The following is a 19,709-nucleotide window of genomic DNA, read 5'->3' on the forward strand; positions in this document are numbered from 1 at the left end:
TGTGTTTGGTTGCCTTATTCCAGGTTTGGGTGGGCATCAGGGGTTTTTGTACAATGTTGGTTAAACTTTTTTCCTGTTATATCTCTTTTAATTTAACAATTCTGTTGCATTTGCAGGGACCCATACTATACTATGCTATATTATACTATACTACCATACTTTAGTAGAGACGGTTTTTAGCTCCACAATTCAAGACAATTGTTGACCTGGTGGTTTCAATTTGTAACCCTATTAGCTTTGCCTCAGCTTTTACATAATTATATTAATATTAGTATTTTGAATGCTAATTACCCATGATGTTGAACTTTTGGGACGAGGTCAGTGGGAGGGGGGCTTAAAATGAAAACATTAGTATATTGGATAGGCACTGACCCACTTTCTTCTAATAATATCCCAGAGTCTCTGCACTCAGGCTGTGAGAGCGAAAAAAAAAAAAAAGTTTGATTTATTTATTTATTTCTTTGTTTACTCTCCACTACACAGATCAACGGACTATGGGACAACATATGAGAAAGTGAATGACAAAGTGGGACTGAAGACGGTGCTGAGCTACCTATATGTGTGCCCAACAAACAAGAGGAAGGTAATGACTTATTCTGGTTCCAGAGAGAGGTTTCAATGAAGTGTAACCAAAACACTTAATGTATGGTATCCTCACTTGTGTTATTGAACTTGATAACATATCTTTACCTTTTTTTCGTTTAGAAAGATCAAACATTAACCAAATCTTCAGTTGTCATTGTATTCTCTCTTTGTCTACATTCTCCTCATTGGTCAGAAACACAGAGGGAGGGGATGATTTAATGCAAAGATGTGAAAATATGGGCCTTTTATTACTGTGCATAAGAACAAATATTGTCGAAGGTTATTTCAGTGTCGGAATTTTAGTTTAATCTCTCACCGTCTGTCAAACACAAACCAGGTCTGGGACTTCTAAAATAAATTTGAGGATTTTTTAATTACTTTAATTGCTCTACTGAAACATGAGGACCATTTTTGCTTGGACAAATAATAACATATGAAGGATAGTGCTTGTGCCCCTTCACAGAGCCCAGTAGTCATTATGGCTGTTATACAATGCAACTCCCCTCTTAAAGCTGATAACTAACTGAAAAGTGTCACATTTAATTGATTTAAATGATCTTCATAAGGTCTCCAGAGTAAAATGGCCCATTCATCAAGTTTCATAGTGGACATTGAGAGTTTAGTTGATAGTACTCTAATGTTTTCATGGATAGGGCATTGCTTTACTTAATTAATATTAAATTAAAACCCATTCTGCAATAATTTAACATGCAGTTTATTTAATGACCTCCCCAAGATGTTTCCATTTGATTCAATATAGTTCTGAAAACAAATATGAGTTTTGCATGGTGTCCCATAAATGATAAGCCAATACCAAGACAATGCTTCTTTAGGAGATACTACAAACACTATTTTTTAAAGGCAAACAAATATGTTTTTCTTTAGGCCTCTTGTCTCGTTGCAGTAAAAATAAAACTAAGTAAATAATAGACTTAACTAGTAGAATTTAGTGATGGGGACAGCGATGCAGGAAGCAGGTTTCCAGGGTGTTATTAAATAAAAGAAGACCTGTAGACTTCCATTTAAAAGCTGTTAATATTCCATTAGTGTAGTGGTAGGAATGCCATTATCTTGCAAATTACAGGCTACACAAAACCTTTTTTTTTTTTTTTTTTTAATCTCAAAGTCCGAAATGGGCCTCTAGTATGCATTAGATTAGGTTTTGACCAGATTTAACTGCCTTCTCACAGTTTATATAAATACCTCCTTCCGTCTCACTTTTCTTCAACTAACCTCAGATTTTTCTGGAACCCATTTCCCCCACCCACCGGAAAGGTCCATTGTCCGTTGGTTTGAAGTGCCTTTTATAACTATACATTTAGTAAATGTGCGGTTTGAAACCTTAGCTGGCATTAATGTTACACAATCGTGGATAATTTACACATTTTGGCAAAATTGATGTCGCTTGCCTTATTTTTCGAACATAACGCTCTACATCCACACCACATACAGCCTGCATCACATCGCTGGCATCTCTCCTGACTTTTTCTTTTGATCAATTGGTGCTGCCTCCAGGATCAGCCTCTAAACATCTCAGCATCATTCAGAATTGTCTAATGAAGAGGTGCAACACCAGGAAGTCAACATTAAATAAATATCTCTTTTGTTTAAAAAGTCACAGAAAGGTACAGTAAGAACAGCAATGTTTTGACCCGCTTCTTCAGGCAGTTTATCATGTGCTCCCTGGGGCTAACATGGAAAACCTCATGTAGACAAGGATACAGTGCTGTTTGTCCAATATGTCCTGATGAATAATCCTCTGCCTGTAACATTATCGAGGTGATAAAAGTGGTGAAGACAATCATTTCCACGGTGGCAGCTTGTGAAAAAGGTAACCACTTTGGCTTATGAAGGTCAGTGGCAAGCAACGCTGCTGATGGTAACCAAACCAAATAGTACACAAATAGTGTTATGGATATGCTTTTGGGTGGCGAGGAGCAATGTTTAGTACCTTACATTTGTGTATAGATGTGGATTAACCCATCCCTTAATGTGTTAGTCGACAAAACATTTTCTTTGTACCTGAAAATGTACAAAGGTAAGCAGTAAACTGCTAGAGGTTAAAAAAAGAAAGTTTAGGTTACGAAAAGCTGAAAAAGAATGTACATTTCAGAGTTATATACTGTTACTACACCCTCTTAAGTATTATTTGGGAGTGTTACGCACAGCTCCTGTGCATAGAAGTTACACTGTATTCCTATAATGCACACATCGTTCGAAAGCTTATTCTCTTGGCTACCAGCGCATTTCATTCTCAAACACAACCGATTTACACTTTCCATGTCGCCCGCCGCCATTGAGAGCCTGGGGGGTAAACGCACAGTCTTCAGACGCTCACAGATCACTCAATTTCGATCAGATTTCTTTACAAATAGGCTTGTTTTAATCCATTTTATATGTTTTATGTTCTATCAAACACTGAGAAGTTCAGATCCAATTCTGTAAAATCATTGTGTATTAGTACACTGTAAACAGAGTTTTCCATCTTGACATGTTGAGCTCTCTACGGGTGTGTGTTGCTTCTACCAAAACGTGGATGGTCTTGTTTTGATCAGTAGACTGTCTGGTTCCAGAATGTGTCATAATTGCCAATATTTTCTGAGATTTTGTATTCCTACTCCGACCACGTATTCCCCCACCCCCCATTTCGTAAATGCAGAAAAAACAAATTTCACAACAGTGAAGAGTACACATGGGATTAAAGAGAAGCTCAGGGGTTTGTCAGCAAGGGGTTACATTTTGTTAAACCAAACGTGAATGCACCCTGTGTAAACAGGCCGACAGAGTGATGTCTGGTAGTTTTATACTTTCTATAGGAAGCCTGATTAGTTACAACCATGTAGTCGGAGTTATTGATAAAAAGGGCTGAGATTAAAGAGTTGAAAAGACTACAACTGCAGTGGGTGACTGTAGGATTTAATTAAAGGCTATCAATCTAAATTAAAATGAGTAGTGATCAGGTTTTATTTATGTAGCTACTGAATTGAATACTTACTGTTATCTGTTATTTATGGTTTTATTTATGTCATTTGTATGTGAATATACTTACTAAATCTGTTATTTATAATTTATTATAGCATATAATTTACATTGTTTTTAAATGAATAGTGAAAAATGTCAACTCTGATGTGTTCATTGTTAAAGCCAGATAGTCATATTGGTATTTGTGGCAATGAACCGCCACACACAACATAAGTGAAGGCACATGTTTGTACCGCTTAAAAACAACAATAACAGCAACATTGAATCGGATTCATTTACATACAGTTCATTAAAATATGTAGGCTATTTGAATCTAAAAAGTCTACTTCAAATGCTCCTTTTGAAGTCGGGATTTTAAGTCATAGCACTTAAACACATAACACAAATTGCAATGTCATTTGCACATTGTTCTTTTAAATCTTTATTCTGTTTGTGCATTTTATAATATTTATTAATATTACCTTTATTTTGTATTTGGGTACTACATACTAGTTTTACTGTTTGATTGAACAATAAAACAATAGTTCTCCTACTTTTTCAGAATAGCAGAACAAAGCTCCCTGCCCCACCCCCCCCAAAGGTAATACCGATCACTGCAGTGAATTGTTCAACGGTATATCGATACCAAAAATCTGTCATCGGCACAGCCCTACGTGTAAGCTTTATTCAGTATGTTGTCTGTATTAGTCTAATACATTTTGTTTTTCCCCTATTGAAAAAAAGAATAAACTTAATTACTGAAAGCTTTTTGCAGGCTTGACAGGAGCTTTTTCATAAAACTCGCCACCATTGAGCTAATACAGAAGTGTTGATAGACAAGGTTTATTTTTTTGTCTTTTTTGTTTTGCATTTAACATTTGCCTTTCCTTAATGGCACTGTCATGTCAAAGAGCTTGCAAAAATCTTACTGTACTGCTATGTTACAAAAATTGCTTTGCATCCATCTCAGTAACCATGGGAACTGTAGTTTGTTTCTGTCTTGTTTATGAAGTCTGTCGTAGCAGTGCCTTTTTATTTGAGAAGCATGATTTCCAGTAGGGTCATTTGGACATGGAAATTATATTATATTCTTCAATCTAATTATCCGAAAACTTTTTCATTCAGAGCTATAATAGCAATAACTGATCTACCAGCTAGCTTGCGAAAGGTCAGTGTGTATCTTGCAATCTACTGAGATTTACATCAAATCTAATAAGCGTTATTTTATTTTGCCATGTTTTCAATTGTTTTATGGGTGAGGTGATTTCCATTCCAGAAACTGCTTAACTGGACAATTCATATGTAAATAGCATGTTTTCCCTAGTGATTTAAAAATAAATTAAACATTTATAATGAACAGCAGTTTCCTACCTCGGATAGGAATACAGTAAATGTAATTAAAACAACACACAGAGAACATAGAGAAAATACAGCTTTGGCCAATGTTATTGTAAACTATTGACTGTATTATTCCTTTGGGATTTATTTATTAAAACCCAGGATGTAATGCCAATAAAGATAAATATTTGACGTGCCTCCAGTGAAAATGTAAACCAAACTTCTTGGGAACCCCTGTCACTGACCTGGAAGTGTCCACATTGCCCTTAGAACTAGAACAATATTTCTGCAGAGAATCATTCCACACCTATTATGCAGCACTGAGTAAGGCGCAGGGGTTGTGTTGGAAGAATGGCGTATTAGACACAGTTACCCTGAATGTTAATGGCAAACAAAATGCTTTTTTATCCCTTACACTTACAGCCTGGCTAGAATAAAACACACTGTGACCACAGGGGGACTTGTATGTGTGTGACTGTGAGTGTTTGTGGGTAGGTGTGTATCATCAAATTGCTTGTGCACATCTATGTCAATGTATGTATGAATTGAAATATGGTGTCCGGGTTCAATTTTCTGTGCCTGTGCTGTTATCTATGAGGGGATGCTGCTAATTTATGTTTCTGCTTACTTTATGCAAAGCTGCACTGGGGAAGGGGGCTGGGGGGCTGTTCCGCATGCATCAGCAGTTCTCTCCACATAGGATAGACAGAAAAGACTAACAGATGAAGCCCTGCAGAATATAGTGAAAGATGCTTTTGGTTAACAAGGGATGGGATGGCTTGCCTGGGCTTATTAGTGTCGCGTTTGTTTAAACCTAAATGAAGGAAACTTCATGGTGATGCTTTCAATTATGCCAAATTATACTTTTAAAGCAACAGAAAACAAATCAATGCCCTGCAACCAAGCCAAAGAATGAAAAAATAAAAGGAAAAGACAGTACTTGCTGGAGAGCTGATGGTTCCCACACACATAGTCTGTAGTTTTGGACAGCAGCTTCTCAACTTTAAAATTTCCAGCTGTGTAAGAAGTACATAAAGTAAATTAAGATCGATATGCAGAAGCCGATGTAAAGAAAGCTTCTCGCTTCTCTTTTTCTTTTAACATTATAAACCCATACATACATATATGCATGCATTTAACCTTTCCCTGGCATTCATGACAAGAGGAAGTGTAAGTTTTATTCTTCAAAAAAAATGTCCTCCCTTGTTTGTGGAATTTGTGCTTTATATTATACATAACACAGGGAACTCTTGGGTCTTGACAAAAAATAAAAATAGATGTGATTATAACACATTTTGTCTGTATTGCTTCCTTAATTAATAATCTACTATGTAGATTAAAGTTTTTCTTGCTCTCTCATTTTCTTTGTGTTGGATTCAGTATTTCCTGTTTCTGCTTTTTCATATCAGCTTAATCTTCAGGTCAAAAGAAGCTTCCCTAAAGACTTTCCAATGCTATATGACATTAAATGACATGGGGAATAGTTTAATCTTTGAATCCGCTGAAGAACATATTTATAATGCACAAGCTGGGTTATGACTATTTTTGAATGTTCATTTGTAACAGGTTTGGTTATAATGTAAACACAGGTTAGCAAATGGTGCTTTGGAGAGTTTAATTGCTTATTTACATTTTCTCAGTTAAATTGGGCTGTAATCAGAATACAAGCAAATTAAGTTAAACTCACTCATTCCAAAATTATTTCAGCTCAGTTTCATCCAACGTTTAAATTAACATTTGTATTTACAGACCAGTGGTAATCAAATGAGTATATTTGCAAACCATACATAACACAGTTCAGGATAGCAACAAAATCTATGTCTTGACTTTATTTAATTTAAAATGTTTTTGGACCAATCCTTTTAGGTTTCATTGAATCAGTCTGAGATATTCTCAAGCTATGGCTGCAGAGAGTGACCGTCTAGATATAGTATAACATCCTAAAGGTTTAAAAAGAAACTGTTAGTACTAAATAAGGGCTTTCAAACAAAAGTTTGGTTTTAAATGCACATTTGAAATAACAGGGAAACAAGGTTTGTTGGATTCAAATGTTAATTTTCTTCAAGCTTTGGGCAATTCTGAGTTCAAGCTTCCATGCACTTCTGTGTTACAGGGGGTATACTTCCAATGCCTGTACCCGTTATTTTGACAAATCTCTCCTCAGGTTTAATTGCCACATATAGATTATTACATATTTAGCTGGAACATCTGTGTGAATCTGTAGAATTGACACATGCTCACAAACATAATATTTTGACTACTGCGGAGTGCACTCATCCAGCATATAATAAGAGTATGTGCTCCTGCCCATTAGACAAGCCATTTAGTGCTTATTTTGCCACACATCCGAGACATCTGAATTAATAATCCCTAATTTCCATTGCATCCATTGCGGGCTTTGCATTGGTCCTGGAGGCCTTTTTATAGGTCTCTTTAAACCATGAGCAGTTTTAAGATCTGATGAAGAAAATGAGGGGTGATTCTCAATATATAGTGATTGCTTTAAGATGGTGTATTCCTGCAGATGGAGAAAGCCAAATGTCCTGTGCAAAAAAGGCCATCAAAGGTGTCTGCTAATCTAAACATCTCCATGCAGACTGTCCTATTTCCATTATCTATAGCAAATGGGTCGATTACTGTTTTCATATCAAACCTATTTTTTCTGGAATAGCCTTACATATCAGTGTTTTGATCAGAAATTATTCCAGTCCCAAGATTGAGAAACACAAGGATTGCTTTTTATTAATGACTCTGCATGTGGCGGAATAACAATTACAGAAAGGGAGCGATCCACTTGTTTGTAAATGAGTTCTTGTACACGTTTGAGTGTTTTAATGCATCTTTGCTTGGTTTGGTCGAGCTCAAAAATGTTCTTGTGGTGGGAATCCCAAGCGCGGATCTATCTAATACAATCAGAAATGGTGTCATGCAGGATTGTTTCACGGTGTTTTCACAATCAGAAAAGATAGGAAACAATATTTTTAAGCAGATTACTTTTGGTGCTTTATTCTTTAAATTCGTGTTTACTGATTGGAAAATAAGTCAATGTTTTGTAGGACCATACCTTGTATTATTTGGTTCTTTATTTTTAATCATTTTCTTTATTATTTCAACCTCCTGCAGGAGAGTGGAATTGATCAGGCTTGACATGAATAATTTTCAATTAGAATTCCAATACTTGTTGTTATTTAAATAGCTTGCAGCCAGTCCCAGTTCCCTATCATTGTGCGCCTCTTTGTTTTCAGTGGAGATTAGTTCTTTACACCCACCCAGTGGTTCATCCGTAGATAACCTCTAGAGGTTATATCTCAAACGTCTATTGATTTTTCCACCATCACTTACCTCTTTCCCCTATTCCTTGAAGACAAATTTGCTTTGAACTGTCAGGGAAACACAGCAGGAAAACTTAATTAAGTGTTGATGCTTTGTCTAATGGACTTTTTTTTTTTTGCAATGTATGAATTGTGCTTTTATGCAAACATACCCAATGACCCAGCGAATCAAAAAAAGGTTTATTTTGTATTCATATGTTAACAAAGTAATATATAGTTTTTTCTGATCATTGAAAAGAAAAGACAAAACATAATCAATCAACAGATCATAATATTTGTATGCATAACAAGTAAAAAACCTAAAAAAACTACAAAAAACATGTTTGGTGACAACTCTCACATCTCATTAGGTATCTGCGAGGCATTATATTTTCAAATGGAAGAGTTAACTCACGCTGTCAAATGCCACATTTTATTTTCAAAGCAATCACATTTCAAGCATGCATAGATAAAAATAATAATTACATAGAAATTCCTTGACTAGGTAAATTATGTAAAATTTCAGTCTGAAATGTGTAAAGAATGTAATGTATGCAACATCTTTTTCTGGTAGGTTTTCGCAGTGGGCAAAGTCAAATAAATAGTTCCATACAATTTATATAAATAGTGCATCAAAAGTGTAATCCATTTTATGTTAATACTACCCTTCCCATTAGAAATGTGACTAATTGACTTGAGTGTGCTATTTGGAAAAGAGCATTTGTAAATCCATGTTTTACATCTTTGACGACATTTGTTACTATATTAATATTCCAAAAGCTCTCATACTTTTTAAGGTAGAATTAAACTAACACTAATGGGGCAGGGGGCCATATTAATATTGCACTACTTTGTTTTACTGTTCCCTAGGTAATCAAAAATGTAAAGCCATGGAAAGCCAGTATGCCTGACATAATGGCTGAATGGCCTGTTAAAGGTCTAATTGCTTGCACTTTGTGAAGTAAAAGTGCTTTTCATTACCATTATGCTTGAACATGTGCATCCATTATTTAGCATGGTACACACACTGGAAGATAAATGGTACATGATACCATTGATATCAGTATATAGAGCATTTCCTTGTATTTTGTCATATTCATATTGCTGTTTTACCGAGGATTTGACAATAACTTTAAGCGGGAAATGGAAACTTACTTTTATTTCGGAGAGACCTTTAAGTCACCATCATTTTTGCAAAGGAAATCGAAGTATGATATGATGTTCATTACGCACCAGACAATCCCATTCTTCCAGTTTAGGCACTGAATGGTGACGTTCGTACTCTTCAGTGGCTGGAGGCACCAACCATCTCTAGCTCAGAGGCTTAAGGCAATAATAATAGCATTACAGCAATTTCATTTTCCACTGTATAAACATGTCTGCTGATTGACTGTACTGCTAGCATGAAGCACTGACACTGGGGTATTCAATCATAGCACAGCATCCGTTGTGTTCTCAACTAGCAACTGTGTGAACGATTTTGGAGATCCCGCTAGGATGTGTGAATGCAAGAAGTAGGGGATGTTGGATTTCCTGCACACTGTTATTAGTTTTGAGATTGATGGGGTATCTGTTATACAACTGTTAAAAAACTTTACAACAGTGCCTTGATTTTTATAATGATGATGATAATGCTATATTGCATGAATAAACGTACACCAAATGGAAAAAAAAAGCATGCATCTTGGGAGATTTTCTCTATGCCTTTCATATACTATTTTTCAGGAAGCTGTTTGAATGTCTTTGAATATACTTTGGATCCAACCGAAATAAACCAATTTAGTCTTGCAAATTAAGTGTGTTTTAAAATATTAAGATGTAGATCTTGAATTAAAAACTAATGAACTTTGAGTTCATTAGTTTTTAATTCGGGTTTTACATCTTAATATTTTAAAACACATAAAAGTGTATTGCTTCTTGTGGTTTTCTATCTAAATTTTAACATTATTAAAATCAAATGGAGCAGTTGTCACACTTTTTGTTAATTCTTTAGCTGATAATACACATATAATAAATTCAGTTTAGTCCAATGATTATGATGATTATTATTGAATTGTGTTTTAAAAATGTTCCATCTTGTTAAAAATATCTACACTGTGTAGCATTGTATTATGTTGAATATGGTGCCTATCAAATGTGCAGAGGTAAAGATAAGATATAACCTGCTCATATGATCTTAAACCAATATAGATGTGGGGCCAGAAAAAAAAAAAAGATAGATTTTCAGCAATTAATTAAATTAACTTTTGACTGGAAGGATATGTTGAGGGGAAATTATAATCCTTATTGATGAAGAGATTCAGATAGCAGTAGCTTCACATTTCCTCTGTTAATTCAGTGAACTCCTAAATTCCCTCTAATGATAAAGCTAATTGAATTGATCCCTTGATCGTAAGTTTTGTCAAACAGAAAGACTACCTTGCAGGGAGCACATATTTGTGATGACTTGTTTAGGGACCTGCAAACAGAAACTGGAACTACACTTCAGTAAATGCCCTAAAAAGACAGCTTATTGGGAAAGAGCCTGTGTTGAAATCTGTTGCCTCTGTGAAAGTGTCCGTGAGATGGATTGGAGATTTCCTTGGAACCCATTGGCACAACGTAAGAGAGGAAGAACATTGTTCCAAAGTGATCCAGGAGTAATCGGCCAATTAGCTTTTTGATACTAAATAGAATAATTATATTTCACTTCAGTTCTATATCTCTGCCCTCCAAGTTCCACTATATGGGTTTCTTTAAAAATGGCAGTACTCACTTACTGTTCATTTCAATGGCCAAATACATATGAAGAAAAGGGATGTCTGGTGACAGTTGATGGCAATAAACAGTTGTCAAAATACATGTTTTTCAAAGATAATCCTTAAAAACGTGTTGAAGGATTATATAGAAACCCACAGAGTCATTTCAAATCAGCTCTATTACTTTCTCAAAACCATTTTTTTTTCTCTTAATTTAGGTGTAGTGTTATGTTCTGTCTTTACTATCCAAACCAATGCAAACACATTCCTGTTTATCTTAAGGCAGACTGATAAATTCTTCCTTCCTGTGAAAGCCTGCTTGTTTCTCAGTTGTGCAATAGCTTTCACCCTGATTCCTTGGGATTTACAGAAAACCTGAACATATATTGAGCTTTTCTCAATCAGTGGCTTACAGAGCATTTCTGTAGGGTGTTTTGAAAGACACTGACAGATAAATTACAGGCAACATTAGAATGGGCCCTTGTGTTTAATAGCAGGTAGATTAATTATGTGTACAGTTGACTTTCTCCAGGTGTCATGATGCTAAAATAACCATGCTTTAATTCATATAAATATGACTTACTATAACAAGATATTTAAATAACAGCAAATGTCACTTAGGTAGGTAAGGTAACTGTAGTATATCCACATTACTATTTAAAAGCCTTAGTATTTGGCATGAAAAACAAAACAATATGCTGAATGAGCTCCTTTTCAAAGAAAGGATTTAAGGAAGGTATTTAGTTAGTAGAATTACATAATCTAATATGCTGAGAGACTTGGCTTGATAGGTTAGTGTGGTTCCCAAGCTGACTGAGTGGAAATTCCTGTAACCTAACCTGTCAGAGGAACTTTTCAAAGACTTTGAGGGTTGCGATTGTCCACGCCGAAGTAGAACACAGGCAGTGGAAGCAAGAAAGCAAGGTGAAATGTAATTTCACTCCTTAATAAATGTTGTCACTTAATCCAATATTATGGAAAATGATTAGGCTTTACAAAGCTATAAATTATATCTGACAAGTCCCAAGACACAGGGAGAAATAGGGGCTCTCCTGCCATCCCCATGACGATAATGAATGGTAAAACAAGAGGCCCTGGCCAAGGAAAACTGGCTCTGAATCTGCAGTCTGTTTATTGGCTCTTAATGAAAAACGATTTATCTAAATCACCGCTGGGGAGGATCCGTTGTAGGAGCTCGAGAAAGAGAAGTGGCATTTTAACCAGTGACAAATGTGCTGCTGTTTTTCCAATTCAAATCCTGTTTGAGCAAAGAAAACATAGCCTTTTGTGGTTGATATTGCCGAAGCTCTTCCCCTCTTTCCTCAGCGTTAGCTTTTGTAGTTTAATTATTATTACAGACGGAGGTCTATTTGTGCCAGGTTACACTAGACTACAGTTCTGATATTGAAGCTATGAATATCTTCATATAGAAATACAAATCACGTTATATTACATCTTATGATTTGATTGGATCCCATTTGTGTTTTGAAGGAAAATACCAGCAAACAAGGGAGAAAGCTCTAATCCCTCCATTGTTTTTATGGCTACATCCTGTAGGTTTCTAAATTTGATTAGATTTCCATGAATTGTGTGCTATGTAGACTGCCCTTACTGAAAATGTTCAGACTTATTGAAGTCTGCCCTTATGAGCAGATTACAATCATTGAATGTAACCGAGTCTGACTGCTTCACACCCTTATGAATGTGTGTTTTTTATTGTTGGTTTTAAACTGCATTAATTAACATAAATACTGTGTGAACTTTGACTGTTTTTTTGGATAGTGGTATAATAAAATTGTACACTCAATATCTTCAAAGTAATGCATTCAATTCCATCTTCTACAGCTGTTTCTCATTCCAACATTTTAAGAAACTTTTGCTAGAGAAATGATTGATGTACTTCTATCATTTTTGATATTGTTGTTTATGATTATGCCACTCTAGCATTTCAGTATCTAAAAATCTGGTGAACAATACCTTTCTCTATCTTTCTGTCTCCTTCAGATAATGCTGCTGAGTGATCCAGAGATTGAAAGCAGCGTTCTGATCAGCTCAGATGAAGGAGCAAGCTATCAGAAATTCCGTCTGAACTTTTTTATTCTAAGCCTGCTGTTTCATCCTAGACATGAAGACTGGATTCTGGCCTACAGCCATGACCAAAAGGTGAGAAAGATCAAGTTGTTTTTGGCTGCTCCGTGTGGGAACACAGTCTGCTCAGAGAAAATGATTACTGGGGAAAAGAAGAAAGAAAAAAAAATCACACATACATATATACGTTGTAGCCTACAGATTAATTCATACTCTTGAAGTGTTAGTTGAAAATGCAGGTGTACGTTCCGTATTTTTCTATACAAATCAAACAAAAATCAATGTCAGAATTCTATATACCAATCATAAATTGGTCAAGAATAGTTACGTATACATGCGTGCAATCAGTACTTTGTGATTCCCCTTTGGCTTTGATTATATAGAGGAGGTGCTTCCTGTTGCATTTTAACTGTTTCATCAAATTGGGACAGCATTTTTCCTTTTATCACACACATTTTCTAATTAATTGAGGTCTTGAGATTTTGTTGGCCAATCAAAAACATTGTGTGCTTCCTTAACAATTTGTTAAGGATAGATGTGGTTGTGTGTCACTGTGCTGGAAAGTCTATTTGTGACAAAGCTCAAGGTTCTTGACAATATGGGTAAAATATCTTGTTGTATCTTGGAATCCATCTGTACTTCATCTAACTTGTGGATTTCATGTTCTCTTTAAAATACGTTTCACTTTTTGGTGCAAAATATACCACTAGTCTGAGGGGAAAAAACATGCCTGAATTTACTAGAAAGCATCTATGCAGTTTTACTTGAATTTCCATTTGGTACCATGTTTTGTGGTAAATAGTAACAATGTAAACAAATGTATTAGATTGAGGTCTGGAGACTGACACTGATTTTATTGTACCTTAACCATTTGGTACCAGGTTTTGGATATATGCTTCAAAACAATGTCTTTCAGTAAAGTCAGTTTGTGTTTAGTTGTTTTGAATTGAGAGACCCTCTTCACCTTCTTCCTTTTGAATGTGTGGTAAGTTGTTTAGCTGTGTACTGTTTCTTTTAAAGGACCCTTCAGTTATGCAGATGTATGCCATTTGTAGCCTTTTAATTGAGTCTTCCCACTTTAGTTGAGCAAGGCAATGGACTACTTGCAATCCAGTACAGAAACAGCTTTTACATGGAATGTACTTTTTAATCAGCTCCCATGCTGACTAAATGATGTCTAATGAAACCTTTTAAAAATGCCTCCTAAGGCTGTCTCTCAATCTCATATATAAAATTTCAGAGTTTTTATTAAGTTGAAGACATGGGGAATTCTGGAAACTATGGAGCTGAAAAAGTCTTCTGCTTTTGCCTTGATTAATAAATGTACTTCCAAATTTATTTTATTTATATATGTAGGCCTATGCCTGTAGTGTATAAATGTTATAGGTATATAAATACATAGTTGTACAGCATTTGTCACATGGTCAATGAAGAATACACAGTTCTTGTTCTTCAAGCTTGTTGATTTCCTACAGCAAATACAGAAGGTGTCAAATCAGTCTTGTGTCCTTGCAGAATAAGCCTCTCGTGAATCATCATAAATAGAAGAAACATGAATTTGCTGAACAATATCCATTTGGAATTGCAATATATTTGCTGCCGAAAAAGTTAAACTCATGCAGGGCCCTTTTCTAAAGTAGGAGAAATGGATGTCCATGGAAATATGGAATTCGATTCCAGTCTAGGCTGCATTCAAATGTATCTTCTACACACACAACAACAAGAAAACCCCTGTTCACACAAGTTAATTATACTCTCATATTCACTGTTCCTAATTTAAGTGAAATACCAAGATGATGTGTATATCTTGTGCTATACGTTTGCCAATGTTCTGCCATGACAACCTAGCTGAAGCGAAGAGACATCTGGAAACCTCAATACCCAAAATACGAAACTGAAAAATTGTCAAAAGGAAAATGAATTGACCGCATTTCATTTTACTTACAGAAAACTTTTCTATCAGTGCTGATAGAGGAATTACTGGAAATGTGACAATGAGAATCAGACACTGCGTTTTGAAAAGGGTCGTGCTGGTATATTGGAAGGAATAATGACTCTTCCAAAATAAAATGAAAATGCCCCTTTACCTCACTGCTCCATTTTATTTCATAATTTTGCAATATCAGTGTGACCCTGTGACATCTTTAAAATGTCACAATACCATTCTGGCATGTCATCAGTCTGATAAGGACCAAACATCTTGTCTTCCTTGTACTGATGCAATGAACTGAGGTAGGGTATGGACTAATACATGGAATACTACAAACCAGAATGGTATTGAGGCATTTTAAAGATGGTGTGGGTCATACTGTCATTGTATAATGATTCAATACAACCAGGACAGCAAGGAAAGAGGTGTTTTTGTTTTATTTTGTATGAGTGTTCATTATCCCTTTAATTAGCGTTAGGGATTTTTATTCAAGTATATTCTTCAAAAGGAATTTCAAGCAGGAAAAGGAGGAAAATTGTCAGAACATAAACAAATATAAAAATTCCCCTTCTAGCAGAATATAATCAACAATTTATCCTCAGCCATGTGAAAATGAAGCCCATGTAGAAGAATGTCACCCATATGTGAAGCATGCAAGTGGATCTGTTCTGCTTTAAGCTTTTGAATCCACCAGTGCTGATACATTTGCTAGACGTGAGGTGAAGCTGGATCCAGGAAGATTCCAAAGTCCAAAGGAACATTGATAGTCTGGCCATGACAATGTCCAGATCTCAATTCAATAGATGTAACATTAGAGATTGTTGTTTAGAGTAAAAAGTTACTAATGCAAGGTTTCTCAATCCTGGTCGTCAGGAACACCCTGTGGCTTCTGTTACTGAGTCCAGCTGAGATCTTAATTACTTATTTATTAGGCCCCTAATTGAGCTATTTCAGTAATTAAATGTTTTGCTGATTTCTGTGTTTGTTTGTTTTTTCCAAATACCCTGCATTAGATGTATTGCTGCCATGAGATACAGCAAGATGCAGGCCTAGTATTCTGTTCAATGCATCCTCAGCTTGTTTAACAAATATGTCTGACCCTTAAAAGCACACATATCTAGGTAAGGAAGAATTCTGCAGTTATCACACAAGACATGAGATAACATGCAAATGTGTATTTATTTTTTACTGCAAAAAAGGAATGAACAGTGTGTAATTTAAAGCCAGCAAAGCTAATGTCTCATCTTAGAGGCTGCAGTTTCTAAGGAGGATACTAAGATCTACAGCACCTGACATGGCTATAAAAACAATAAGCCCAACATATGAATCAATCAAAATTATGCAGAAGAACAACTTTTAACTTAAAAACGCTATCCAACAGGAAATAAAAGCTGCAGCTCCAGATTCTTTTAAGGTGAACTGTGTGCAGAGAAAATGAAATTAAGATAAATGTTTTAGAGGATCGCAAGGTCTTTATTGTCCAAACTGTTGAAATGATTGTCTGGAGATATTGACAAGAAGTAGAAAATGCTGGGCCAGAGTTTTCATGCTTTTTGGGTTCTACTTAGGAAACATCAATGTGGCCTTAGAAGGAAAACTGCACCGTGGGGTGTAATGGATATCATATTACTGGACTGGATTAAGCTATAACCTATGATCTGTGGTTGACATCTGAAGTCTTATATCTAGGGAAAAGCTTAAAAAGTAATTTCCCTGGACTCGATATACAGTTAGCTCCATAAATATTTGGACAGTGACACCATTGTCATCATTTTGGCTCTGTACACCACCACAATGGATTTGAAAGGAAACCATCAAGATGCACTTTAAGTGTAGACTTTCATCTTTAATTTGAGGGTAGTTACATCCAAATTGGGTGAATGGTGTAGGAATTTGTATATGTGGTCCCCCCAATTTTAGGGTCTCAAAAGTAATTGGACAATTGGCTGCTCAGCTCACCAGGTGTGTGTTATTCCCTCATTAGTTCAATTACAGTGTGGTGGTCCCAAAGTCAGACAGTCACAAACAAGGCTTCAAAAACAGGGACATTTATTGTCTTTCAATCACTAAATACATTTGGACATCCAAAAATAAACAAATCCTCAGATTAGGACCACAAACTGGCAGGTGTTAACCACCACACAACTCTCCCCTACTGAACCCCTTGACCCAGCTTTTATATTGCTGTAAGATTAGCCCCACCCACTAGACCAACCATTAGAGAATAAAGGTGACAAAAGGAACATTAAAAATATACATCCCTGAATGTATTTCCAACATAGGTTTACATCAAAATACCAAAACGTATAATACAAGTAATGAAAGATTATAAAATCAAACTATAAACAAAATAAATAAGCCCTAACCAATAAACCCCTCCCATGTCAGCGATAAGGTGACCCAGGTATCTAAAGTCCCTTCCCAACATGGCCTCTGTAACCTTCCCTTACTTTCCCCCAAGATGGCTGCTCCACAACCCCACCCCAGGTAAGCCTTTGTTTGGAAGGTCTGTTCTTTTCCAAATACCTTAACAAAGGGATGGGCCTACTCCATCACATACAGGTAAGCACATAAAAGGTCTAGATTTGATTTCAAGTGTGGCATTTGCATTTGGAATCTGTTGCTGTTAACCAACTTCAATATGAGGTCCAAAGAGCTGCCACTGCGAATGTAGCAAGCCATCATTAGGCAAAAACATTGGGGTGGCCAAATCAACTATTTGGTACATTCTTAAAAAGAAAGAACGCACTGGTGAGCTCAGGAACACCAAAAGGCCCAGAAGACCATGGAGAACAACTGTGGTGGATGACAAAATAATTATTTCCCTGGTGAAGAAAAACCCCAGCTTCCGCACCATCTGCTGATCTTTCCAACTCAATCCCCTTGGAATCTATGACTCTCTCCTTCTTCCGCTAAAAACTTAGGAGTCACCCTCGATCCTGCTCTCTCCTACACTCGGCACATCACTATGCTGACACGCACCTGCAGATTAATCCTGAGCAATATACGATGAACATACTTTTTTGAGGCGAAGTGGAATGTTCTGCAATGGCCAAGTCAATCACCTGACCTGAATCCAATTGAGCATGCACTTCACTTGCTGAAGGCAAAACTGAAGGCAAAACGCCCCAAGAACAAGCAGGAACTAAAGACAGCTGCAGTGCAGGCCTGGCAGAGCATTACCAGGGAAGAAACCCAGCATCTGGTGATGTCAATGGGTTCCAGATTCAGGTAGTCATTGACTGCAAATTATTTGCAACCAAGTATTGAAATTCACCATTTAATTAATGATTATGTTAGTTTGTCCAATTACTTTTAAACCCCTAAAATTGAGGGGACCACATATAAAAATGAATGTCTACACTTAAAGCACATCTTGATTGTTTCCTTTCAAATCCATTTTGGTGGTGTACAGAGCCAAAATGTTGACAATTATGTCACTGTCCAAATATGTATGGACCTAACTGTATATACACCGATCAGCCATAACATTATGACCACCTGCCTAATATTGTGTAGGTCCCCCTTTTGCCACCAAAACAGCCATGAGCCGTCGAGGCATGGACTCCACTAGACCTCTGAAGGTGTGCTGTGGTATCTGGCACCAAGACGTTAGCAGCAGATCAATCAATCAATCAATCAATCAATCAATCAATCAATCAATCAATTTTTATTTGTATAACGCCTTTTGCAGGGTAGCCACAGAGCGCTTTACAGACTGGTAAACATACAACAAACATACAGCAAAATAAAATAATACATAAATACAATAAAATAAAATATAGACCTGTAAACATTTTACATGATCTAGAATAAAGTTAGTGAACATTTAAGTAAATAAACCATTTAGGCACGGAGGAGAGAAAAACAGAAAACTCCTATGGATGGCATGTAGGAGAAAATAAATCTCTGGGGGACCACGGCTTAGGGCCTAGGCCTAATGGTTGCCTCCCCTCCAGGCAGTATATTTATTACAGCAGCAAGGAGATCAGAAAGTTATTTATCGGTGCTGCTGGCTGTGCTCTTCCCTCTGGAGGAGGCCTCTCACTGGCCATCAGGGGTGGGGGGGTTGGACCATCAACAGACTTTGGGTTGCGATGGCTCGTCAGACCTTGGGTGTGGATGCCCCGTTGACCCTCTGTGGTGAGGTGCCTCTGGGGTGGGTTGTGCCTCATCAGACTTCCAGATCCTTTAAGTCCCGTAAATTGCAAGGTGGGGCCTCCATGGATCGGACTTGTTTGTCCATCACATCCCACAGATGCTCGATTGGATTGAGATCTGGGGAATTTGGAGGCCAAGTCAACATCTTGAACTCGTGATTCATCAGACCAGGCCACCTTCTTCCATTGCTCCGTGGTCCAGTTCTGATGATCATGTGCCCATTGTAGGCGCTTTCGCGCAGTGGACAGGGATCAGCATGGGCACCCTGACTGGTCTGCGGCTATGCAGCCCCATACGCAAAACAAACTGCAATGCACTGTGTGTTCTGACACCTTTCTATCAGAACCAGCATTCACTTTTTCAGCAATTTGAGCTACAGTAGCTTGTCTGTTGGATCGGACCACACGGGCCAGCCTTCGCTCCCCACGTGCATCAGTGAGCTTTGGCCGCCCATGACCCTGTCCTGTCGCTGGTTCACCGCTTTTCCTTCCTTGGACCACTTTTGATAGGTACTGACCACTGCAGACCGGGAACACCCCACAAGAGCTGCAGTTTTGGAGATGCTCTGACCCAGTCGTCTAGCCATCACAATTTGGC

General features: G+C 36.9%; 1 protein-coding gene across 1 annotated transcript in view; it reads left to right on the forward strand.

Annotated features, from left to right (window-relative positions):
• Positions 1 to 19,709, forward strand: part of sorcs3a (sortilin related VPS10 domain containing receptor 3a) — a 213,506-nt gene that overhangs the window by 104,606 nt on the left and 89,191 nt on the right. The window contains exons 3-4 of the mRNA XM_066693212.1: positions 484 to 583; positions 12,938 to 13,096. Of these exons, the coding sequence (XP_066549309.1) occupies positions 484 to 583; positions 12,938 to 13,096 (259 nt within the window). The remainder of the gene's footprint in view (positions 1 to 483; positions 584 to 12,937; positions 13,097 to 19,709) is intronic.

Source organism: Amia ocellicauda, chromosome 20, assembly GCF_036373705.1.
Source record: "Amia ocellicauda isolate fAmiCal2 chromosome 20, fAmiCal2.hap1, whole genome shotgun sequence".
Taxonomy (NCBI): domain Eukaryota; kingdom Metazoa; phylum Chordata; class Actinopteri; order Amiiformes; family Amiidae; genus Amia; species Amia ocellicauda.